Source organism: Ciona intestinalis, unplaced genomic scaffold, assembly GCF_000224145.3.
Source record: "Ciona intestinalis unplaced genomic scaffold, KH HT000138.1, whole genome shotgun sequence".
In the NCBI taxonomy this organism is placed as follows: Eukaryota; Metazoa; Chordata; class Ascidiacea; order Phlebobranchia; family Cionidae; genus Ciona; species Ciona intestinalis.
In genome coordinates, this window is record NW_004190460.1 from 1 (window position 1) to 10,789 (window position 10,789).

The 10,789-nt window shown below is 34.9% G+C and overlaps 1 protein-coding gene and 1 pseudogene across 6 annotated transcripts in view; one reads left to right on the forward strand and one right to left on the reverse strand.

Annotated features, from left to right (window-relative positions):
- Positions 1 to 8: 8 nt before the first annotated feature.
- LOC108950395 lies at positions 9 to 5,267 on the reverse strand (annotated as a pseudogene).
- The window catches only part of LOC100175794 (kelch-like protein 12), a 13,634-nt gene continuing 7,583 nt past the window's right edge, over positions 4,739 to 10,789 (forward strand). The window contains exons 1-14 of one of the 6 annotated variants that reach the window (XM_018816097.2): positions 4,745 to 4,950; positions 5,300 to 5,412; positions 5,826 to 5,946; positions 6,084 to 6,237; positions 6,906 to 7,123; positions 7,360 to 7,509; positions 7,566 to 7,683; positions 7,739 to 7,815; positions 7,870 to 8,056; positions 8,109 to 8,264; positions 8,708 to 8,770; positions 8,828 to 8,947; positions 9,106 to 9,256; positions 9,396 to 10,685. In XM_018816097.2, coding sequence (XP_018671642.1) covers positions 5,342 to 5,412; positions 5,826 to 5,946; positions 6,084 to 6,237; positions 6,906 to 7,123; positions 7,360 to 7,509; positions 7,566 to 7,683; positions 7,739 to 7,815; positions 7,870 to 8,056; positions 8,109 to 8,264; positions 8,708 to 8,770; positions 8,828 to 8,947; positions 9,106 to 9,256; positions 9,396 to 9,507 — 1,698 coding nt within the window. In that variant the 5' untranslated portion in view covers positions 4,745 to 4,950; positions 5,300 to 5,341 and the 3' untranslated portion in view covers positions 9,508 to 10,685. Of the gene's footprint in view, positions 4,951 to 5,299; positions 5,413 to 5,825; positions 5,947 to 6,083; positions 6,238 to 6,905; positions 7,124 to 7,359; positions 7,510 to 7,565; positions 7,684 to 7,738; positions 7,816 to 7,869; positions 8,057 to 8,108; positions 8,265 to 8,707; positions 8,771 to 8,827; positions 8,948 to 9,092; positions 9,257 to 9,395; positions 10,686 to 10,789 lie in introns of those variants that run through there. The other 5 variants (XR_003396922.1, XM_026838998.1, XM_018816094.2 and 2 more) reach the window with 5 other exon arrangements.

Here is a 10,789-nt window from a genome sequence, read left to right on the forward strand (position 1 = left end):
ACTATAGCATCGAGACTCGGTGGAATCAGGAGCAATCTGCGTATTGAAATNTGGTGATAGTTTGCTCCATGANATAACAGCAGATGGTGTCGAGACACCTTTCCAATATTCCCAAAACCACTCTGCAGCGAAACCTTCTCCGAAACTCGGCACAGAAAACACTCCCCAATGAATGAAAATCCCAATTTTGGCTTCATCATACCTGAGAAATATTGTTTAAATACATATGAGACACACTTTTTTGTTTTACATAACCTAAAAAAGTAAAGTGATCATACTTCACACTTTTAGTAAATTTGTTCCTTTTTTATGGATCTAAATTACTGGTATCAAACAACACATTCCTTCACTGGCATTGGAATTTTTACTAAAAATATAAACATAATTCTCACCAGTTTGGTAGAGGACGTTTATCCAGTGAGTCCCATGTTGGTTGATAAGAAGCAGCAGAAACGGCTACACACAGAGATATAAAACCTAAGGCACGAGCGAAATTGCACGGAACTTGCATTTTCCAACCTAACTGCAAACATATAAATAAAAAAGCTAGCTTCGCTGCACACTCCGTGTCTCAACCACGTCACGAAAATCACAAATTGAAAACATGTTATTATGACACGAAGTAAAAGTTTAAACACATTCAGTCACGTCATAGAGAGTACTATGTACTTCACACAACAGTCAGCAGATGTCATGGGAATCAATTTGTTGACAAACCCCACTGTAATCACTCATGCGTGCAAGCACGTGAACAGCGCAACTTTTCACATAAGGAAACACCGAGTGGTCCAACGGTAGTAGGCTACGTTCTTAAAGAGCACCACGGTTCAACTGTCGCTTTTGTGTGTTTAAAGGCTAGCGAATGCGGTAACGTTCTCATTGTTTTTTTATCTCAATGTTTTTTATACGAACGAGATGAGCACGTAAGTGGTCATGCAGATCATTTTCGTCAAACAATTGTTCTTGTTGAGCACGTAAATGGTCACAAAACCGTAAGAAATCTAACAAGTTGGTTCAACTTTAAATCCATTGACAAAGTCACCAATTTTGCTCGCATTTGAACACACAAAGCCGCAGTTGGACTAATCGAGGTTTTTATGACTTTGATATAGACAACACACAACTATTGACGCCCGTATCAAACTGTTACTCTTTAAGCGAGGACGCTTTAACAGCACTTCTTTTATATCATATTCTTATTAATTGAAACAGAAACATTATTTTTAATTAAACATGCTATGATTAGAATAAACTTTTAACAGTATATACCGCGTATAGGTAAAGACTCAAATAAAATTATGCTAATTGTAATACGTGCTTAATATTTTGATCTTGCTATCTAGTTTCTGTAAGAGGCCGATTATAATAAACTTTTGTATTCTTGTCGAATCTAAACTTACACGCGGCATGTTCACGACAGCAACCGCAAGGGTAACATGAAATATCACCAAATATGTGTAAAGGTTTTAAAAGCGTCACTTCTGCTGCTTTACTAACATGCTTCCAAAGCCGCCCTATATGCTGTCATAATACGACAATCTATAAAACAAAATATTCATCAAAAATCCTACGATATCTGTTTTAGCAGTGCGTTGCAACAACAGAACGTGGCTGACGTTAAAATCAGTAAAATTTTCAAACATTTCTTGGCATGATCAAACTTTTCTTTAAAATATTAACTTCTCTATTTTATCCCGTTTTTGACTTAAAAAAAAACAAACAAAAATCAATTAGCCATGTTTTCTATACTTTCCCATGATTTTAATGAAGTTTATGCACGTTTGTATCATGCCTGATTAAAACAAAGTCCTAAACATACACTAGTTCAATCCGATGCTTTAGGGGTGCATTTGTAATAAACCTGGATACATTATCGAAAAAAAACAAAAACATATATATTTAGGTCTTTATATGATTGGTTTTGGTCTTGCTGATGCAATAGCAAAAACCTTCAACGTTACTTTTACATTAATGACGTCATTATCGAGATCTTTCACCCCCCACAATTTCTTGACGTCATTCACATATTGCAACAGAATATCATCTTCAACAATTCCTTGGGTTGTTTGAACATTTGCATTTAAAGACTTTCTCCTCAGATATTCATTGTATCCTGTCCAAGTGCTCAACAGCTCAGCAACGTTGTCTAGATTCTGCTCAAGCACAAATTTGCACACTTTTGGTTCAAAAGTTTTCTCCGCACTCTGTATGATGTCATAGATTTGAAGAAACACTTCAAACACATTCTTTGCTCGTGGAGGATTTGGCAAAAGTTCTTTAAGTTCACGAGTTCTAATCTGTGTGCTTTCCAAAATTCTGCTAAGCTGTTCCTGGCTGAAACGCTGCGTATCAACTGGACCCAAGTGAGGAGGAAATGAATGGTAAGAATGCAAGAACAGAGAACCGTTTGGTTTTAAAACCCTGTTACATTCATTAGAAAACTTCTTAAAATCAAACCAGTGTACAGCTGCACCGCTCGCCACCAAATCAAGACTTTCATCTTCGAAGGGCAACTCTTCACTTGCCCCAACCATGTAACTTACATTCTTTGTCTTATTTTTCTCCCGAGCCATTGCTATCTGGTTGTGACTCACATCCACTCCAATGACATTGTGAAAATAAGGTGCGAATATTTCAGTAGACTGGCCGCTACCACATCCGACATCTGCCATCCTTTCATATTTACCATGTTCGTCTGGAGCGTTTCGTTTTCCTAGAAAATCAATCGCTTTCTTCGCAACTTCGGGTGGAGTTTTAGGTCTGGTGCGAAAGTAAGCGGCTACAACATTGGATGTTTCAAAGAACCGATGCATTCTACTCATTTTTGTTGTTACAATCGATATCCATTGTGATAAAGTAACTTAATATATTTGAGTTTAACGAACTAAAGCGATGGATATCTACAAACATATAATAACGATATAATACATCATAATCAACCTAAAGTAAACGCTATACAACGTTTCTAACGTTATAATACATCATAATTAACCTAAAGTAAACGCTATACAACGTAACTATAACCTATGGATATCTATACTACCAACCAGAGAATAACGTTATAATACGTCGTAATAAACCTAAAAGTAAACGCTATACAACGTAACTATACTGCAGTACCAACTACTAAACTAACTGGTGACTGTGTGTACAACACGACAAAAGCGTTAACTACTCTGCGCGGGCAGCAGGAATAATGCGCCGAAATGCTATCCAAGCGAGACGAGGTAGCAAGTGAGACCTACTACCGCATATCTCGTCACGGATATATACTGACTTTAAAAGATGGACCGAAGCGAGAGATACTCGCAACAACACTACTCTTATCGCACCTGTATACGCTATGATATGTTGCTTTTGCTGATTGCTACGGTATTCGTTCAAAAACCGCAAGTCCGCGTTCTCGTAAAAACGAAATCAAAAATTCGTCTTGCATGCCTGCTTACAATGCTAGAATAAGTTTCACCACTCTGTCTTGAAAAATCTCTCGCTTCAAACTACTTTACCGTGAACATAATTTTGGACTCTTGGAGCAGTGTTCAGAACTGAGCAGTTTTTAAACCATGGTGCGTATGTTTTAAAGCGTTCAATTCAAAATGCACGCTGTCATATAATACTGTTTGCTGTCATAATACGACAATTTATCAAACAAATTATTTAACAAAGATCCAATCGTTATCTGTTTTAGCAGTGCGTTGCAACAACAGAACGTGACTGACGTTAAAATCAGTAAAATTTTCAAACATTATCCAACATTTCTTGGGAAAAAATATTAAAATCTCTATTTAATCCTGTTTTTGACTTTTTCAAACAGAAAACTATTTAACCATGTTTTCTATATTTTTTCTTATGACTTTAATGAAGTTTAAGCACGTTTGTACCATGCCTCATTAAAACAAAGTCCCAAACATACACTAGTTCAATCCGATGCTTTAGGGGTGCATTTGTAATAAACCTGGAAAACATAAAATCATATAAAAGCATTGCGTGATATTATATAGCGAATAGTCCATATATATTATTCGAACTAAGTACAACATATTTAGATCTTTACATGATTGCTTCTGGTCTTGCTGATGCAATAGCAAAAACTTTCCACATTACTTTTACATTAATGACGTCATTATCGAGATCTTTCATCCCCCACAATTTCTTGACGTCATTCAAATATTGCAACAGAATATCATCTTCAACAATTTGTATTTGGAGACTTCAGATATTCATTGTATCCTGACCAAGTGCTTAACAGCTCAGCAACCTTGTCTAGACTTTGCTCAAGCACAAATTTGCACACTTTTGGTTCAAAAGTTTTCTCTGCACTTTACTAATTTTAACGTCAGTCACGTTCTGTTGTTGCAACGCACTGCTAAAACAGATATCGTAGGGTTTTTGATCAGTATTTTGTTTTATGAATTGTCGTATTATGGCAGCATAGGGCGGCTTTGGAAGCATGTTAGTAAAGCAGCAGAAGTGACGCTTTTAAAACCTTTACACATATTTGGTGATATTTCATGTTACCCTTGCGGTTGCTGTCGTGAACATGCCGCGTGTAAATTTAGATTCGACAAGAATACAATAGTTTATTATAATTAGCCTCTTACAGAAACTAGACAGCAAGATCAAAATATTAAGCTGAGTCTTTACCTATACGGGGTATATACTGTTAAAAGTTTATTCTAAGCATGTTTAACTAAAAATAATGTTGGGGTACAAACAGCTTCATGTATAATTAAAAAAACAACTACCGAATTCTCGTGTTTATAAATGCTATATTAACGAAATGGTAAAATAGTTTCAATGTTGCATTTATAAAAATATTTGATGCATAGTCTTCGTGTTTTAGGGGATTCACCGCTAGGAAAACCACAGTTCCGCCTTTCGCGTTTCCTTTATTTATATTTTTACGTAATCTGTGGTAATTATTATGCTTGAGAGAATTTCAAAACAGAGGTGAATTACCTGGTGTTTGCTCGCGTACCTTTTGTAATACTTTACTCAACGTTTTGGTCATTTAATAGGTTTCGACAGCACCTGACACACATAGAGCAGTCAAATAAAAGATAAGAGAGGAAAATTACACCAAGTTAAAGTTATAAAATATAGACTTTATTATGTGTTAATTTTGGATTGAAAATAACTACATACCAGCTTGGTCAGCACTTTTTTCCGCACATTTTCCAAATTAATTATCAACACGAATGACTAACATTTTTCAAAAGAAAACTATATAGAAAGACAAGCAAATACGCCTTGATTAAAAGCTGTACCTAATTCTACAAGGTAAATGTTTTTGTTGCAGTGCAAATTGAATAAGAAAGCTTAATTGGGAACAGATCTACACATGAAAATGTCTTCATCTAAGTTTCTAAGCTGTGATGGACATTTTGACTTCATCATGGACATGCTTGTCAAGTAAAATGCTTATGTTTTACCTCAAAGCCATAAAATGCAGTATTTTTTTTGTGATTAACCTAACTTAACAAAACACCTTTTGATTGCTAGTTAAAATTCCTAACCACTAAAACCCTAACGTACTGCCTAATCTGTAAAGTCACGGGTTCTTTACTAGTACCCAACTTTGTTTAATTCTTATCTTTGATTTCGTGTGGTTGTCTGGTCAGCTTCTCAATACTGGTACCATTGTGGGTGTGTGTATCCTTGGGTAAGACACTTAACTGTTATAGGTCCAAACCAGTTGTCTCTAATTACCCACAATCTTCTAAAAAAACAGACAATCTTATTTGTATTACAATGACTGTCACTTACCGTCACGCGAGAATACGTAAGTGCCATTTAATTAGTAATAAGTTACTTTTTATTTTTAGGCAACGAAGCAATAAACGTTATTGTGACGTCACACTGGTAGCAGAAGGACAAAAATATCCTGCACATCGAGCAATTCTAGCTGCAAGTAGCAATTATTTTGACACTATGTTCAGTAGTCAGGTAAGAATCATGTCCACAGTTACCTATTATACCAATGATCTTGTTACCGTAATCAACTCAAAGTAAGCAGAAAATTTAGTGTAAATTTGCTGAACTATGAAAAGTAACCTCTTTACCAAGTTTTGTTTGCATTATAGATGAAAGAGGAATTTGAAAGAGTGATCAAAATAAAAGAAGTAACAAAAGTTGCAATGGAGCAAGTGATCACTTTCATTTATACGAACAAAGTTTTATTATCGGAGGAAAATATTGATGAAGTTTTGCATGCAGCTTCACTGATGCAAGTACAAGGTGATATTTGGCATAATTTCCTTGGTAAGGGAATAAACGACCCCCATGTATACAAACACATAGCTGGCACAGACATGGTGTCTTATTTTTTAAAGCGCCGTGGCAAAGTGGTAATGGGTTCAAGGCTCGTCGCTGCTACCATTGTCGGCGTATGTGTCCTTGGGAAAGACACTTAACGGCAATTGCTTCTACCAAGTGGTCACTAATGGGTTGTCCAAATTATCAGCCATATATAAAAAGTGAATAAAAATAATCACACACAAAAGCAACATACGTGGTAACTCATAAGCTGGCACGAGGTGTATGGATACCCATGTTATAATGACTATCGTTTTCCGGCCACTCGAGAATAAAGCAAGTTATATTCATTTTATTCTTCTTGTGTTCACTTACAAGTTACCATGTATGCGACTTTATGGGTGGTTGTTTTTTTGTATTGTTGGCAATTTTTGAACGACCCATTACGGACCACTGAGTTAAAGCAGTGACCTTTAAATGCCATGCTTAAGTACATGTCACGGACCGTAGACAAGGAAGCATCGAAATGTGTACCTTTTGTTACGATGCAAGTGCCTAGCCACTGATGTAATATAAAATAATAATTTAAAAAATTATCTTGCTGTACTTCGTATAATGTTATCCTAGCCTTACATAACTGTTTTTCATAGATCTACTTGCTTTAGTTATTCAATTTCTCTCGAATGAAATCTGTCCATTGAATTGTTTGCATTACCGTCAACTTGGTAAGTTGTATTCTCTCAATGATCTTGTATTGGAATGTGATCGGTGCATTTGTGAAAATTTCGACCAAGTTTCAACTCAACAAAAGTTTTTTGAAATGGATGAAGTGGAAATGGAGAAATTAATTTCTTCTGATGAATTGGTGGTAAGACAATGTGTTTAATATTGTGTTAAAATTAAGGAAGTAACAAGATTAAGATAACTTTATTATTATATCAGCAAACCTATTTCATTTTACATAAAACATGTTTTGTTTACTATGTTTATACTTTCTAAGACTCTCATCACATCTCATCCTGGTTTTTTCTTGACATTTGATTTTTATGTGCGGACTTTACCGACCAGAAGCGACAAGCTAAATTTATGACTTTTTGCTCCTAGATAGAGTCTGAGGAAGTTGTTTATGAGTGTATGGTTGGTTGGGTGAAACATCATCTTCAGACAAGAAAACAATATTTCCCAACTCTGTTCAAACATCTAAGATTGCAATATGTGAGACTTGATTATTTATCCAGGAACATCAAAAAAGAGGTTTAACTTGTTTCTTCTACCTGGTGGTGTTCTTGTTCATTTACTTTTTATTAAAGGGACTTGTCCGTGAATTTCTTGATTGCAGAGATTTGGTTGAAGATGCTTTTTATTTTCATGTAAAACCAGATTTGTTTGAAAAACAGAAACCAAGAAAAAGTTGCTACCCATGCAAAGGTTAGCTCAATGTTGCTTTAATTTTGTCATATTTTAAACAAGGTTAACATTACAGAACTTATATTTATTCCAAACAAGCAGCAAAACATAGCGAGTTACAATATGACTGAAAAGAAATGGTCATCACTGCAAGTAAGTGTAGATCGGGTTGTAGTTGGTCTGTAAACTTAGATTTAAACTTACCAGGTTGTTGGTGAATCTGAGCAACATGTGATGTTTATTGGCCATGATGAGATGGTGTATTGCTTTGGTTACATCTATGAAAATGGTGCTTACAAGACAAATATTTCGAAACGCTTTAATGGCATTAAATGGGAGAACCTTGCACCGATGGTAAACCGTCATTCTGAAGCAGCTGTTGCTTCAATAGAAGGTAAATGTGATTTCTATGTTCTACATTTGTAATAAAGTGTTTATGAATACAGGTGAAATATTTGTCTTCGGTGGATTGTCAGACGTGCAAGGGAATGTGGTATATTTTGCAAATACCATTATCAAATATAATCCCATCAACAATACTTGGGTTAAAGTTGGACGTCCAAATTCATTTCAAACAAAGGCATCTGCAGTTGGGGTTGGAGGTTAGGGGTGTTTTTATTATATACTTGAGTGAATGAATGTAACTTATTTAGTCTCGCATGTTGGGTAAAGGACAATCGTTAAACACAAATGGTAACTTTGTGGGTGATTATTTTTTAGGGATTTTTATGCATGGCTTAAGATTTAGACAACCCGTTAGTGACCACTGTTGGAGCAATTGCCGTTAGGTGTCTTGCCCAAAGACACATACACCCTACAAATGTAGCAGTGTCTCATGAAGCCAGAATCAATAGGTTACAGGCAGGCGCGCAAGCCATTGTGCCACGGCGTCAGACGATTCATTCATTCATTATACTTGATATGTATATCAGGTGTACAAATTCTATAGTCTTACATGTGTAAGGTTTGTTTCACCTCAAATGAGAAACACATAATTTTTACTTTTATTCAAATTATAAAAGCGTTTATGCCTTTGATTTTTCAGATGTTGCATATCTTTGTGGAGGTTATGAACAGGGTAATGGTGGACAAAGAAATACTACAACAGGTTTACTTGTTTAGAAATACCAATGGTAGTAAATAGTGCAGGATATTCTTTTTTCAGTTTGTGCAAAAGTTGAAGTGTATGACTCTGTAAGTAAGACATGGAAAGCAGGAAACAACATGTTGGAAGGAAGAGCTTCGTGTGCTGTTGTGCATTTTGATGGAAAAATATTTGTGTTTGGTAACTTGGTCATTGTGTTATTTAATTCAGAGTTGTATTATGTAAGGACTAGTTCTGTTCTAAATTTAAAGAAGTTATATTTTCAATATAACGGTTGTTAAAATGACAAGAAGTTATCTCCATTAAACTGATAAATTAATTCAAGGAAAAACTGCCAGGTGGATATGGTTCAAACAACACTCTATTAACAAGTGGTGAATTCATGAACATTGCTGATGGAGTATGGACGATGTTAACAAACAACATTCCTTTTCAACTTGGTGAAGTTTCTGCTTGTTGTGTTGGTCACCATGTTGCAATGTATGGAAGGTGGGATGTGCAGTTTTGGATAACACAATGTTTAACATTATATTATGAACAAATTTAATTTGAAGGTTTTATGAGATAATCTATTTCAATAATAATATTAAAGTATTTTAAGCAATTAATCCAAATATAATCTCACCAGTTCCAAACCTGGACATATTGTATTGTACAACACAAACAATGATGAATGGAAAATTTTTGTGGAAGAAGGACAGAATTTGTTCAATGGAAGAGGATGCTTGATGGCAAAATAAAAACAGCCCAATTTATAAATTCGTATCCAATTATACCAGCACTATTTTGGTATGATGTTGCATTTTAAATTTAAATCTTCTTTACTTGGGGATACTAACTTACTAAGTTAAAGGGCGATACCAATGAAAAATTTAAATTTATATGGATTTTATACGGATGCCGCTTGCTATCCAAATTTCTGTGACTGAATTTCAAAAATATTTTCCAAACATTAAATTGTTATTATATCAGTAATGTATGTTTGAATTGCCCATAAGGTATAAACTATTGAGTTAAAAACAAGCCTTCCAAAGTTTGGCATTATATTCCTACAAAACTAAGTGGGACACAAAGTTGAAAGTTTTTATATTAATATTATTCTACCATGGAAAAAATGTTGTTGGCCTTTGAGTAAGATCGAATTTTACTTCCCGACAACAGTAATCATCTTTTCTGCGCACTGTGTTTGACCGTGAGAATAATTTTGAACAATATTGAAACATTTTTTTTTCGTCTATTATTAAATGGTTCAGTAGCGTAAATAAGATTTAGGAAGAAGTCCCATCTTACCACAAGTCCTGCCTTACCCCACTCTACTGTACATAAACTTATATTTGGTATTTTTTAGTTATATATTTTTCTTAGGTATGTTTTTGTGTACTTATATTTACTAATAAATTTAACATGGCTTAAGCAACATGATGTAACATGGATGAAGATCTAATATGTGTTGTATACATTAAGAAAACTTAAATTGCTCACATTATACCGAACATATAAACTGTAAACTATAACATTTATATTCACGTACATGTATTGTTTATGTAGAAGTCGCCGTTTTATATCTTTATGTTGTTTTCTTTACAAACAGAATTTTTAAACCTAAGTAACTCTGCTTTAATTATATTCCACCAAAGCACAGCATCCTTCTTCAGTTCAACTGTAAGCTTTGCTCTTTCCACAAGCTTGCTCACTTTTTAAAGCATGCTAACAAGTGTTATTAAATGTGTTCTCAAGTTCACCATATGCTATACAACCCACGCGTAAATGCTTTCGGCTGTGTAGTTGGTATGCATTATTGGATGACTCCATTGATCAAAACATCACAGTATACACTAAGCCGACTAGTGGATTACTATTATTTGTCTGATTTGTAATCGAGTATGACATTTACAATAAAGTAAAAGCTTCGGACTGATTTTGTTGCAATCTTTATTAGGGAGCTTATTTGCGGCTTCATATAGTAGGTGGGGTCAGTTAGGACCCGGGGTAAGTTAGGAACTCGACTCCGGTTTACTCTGG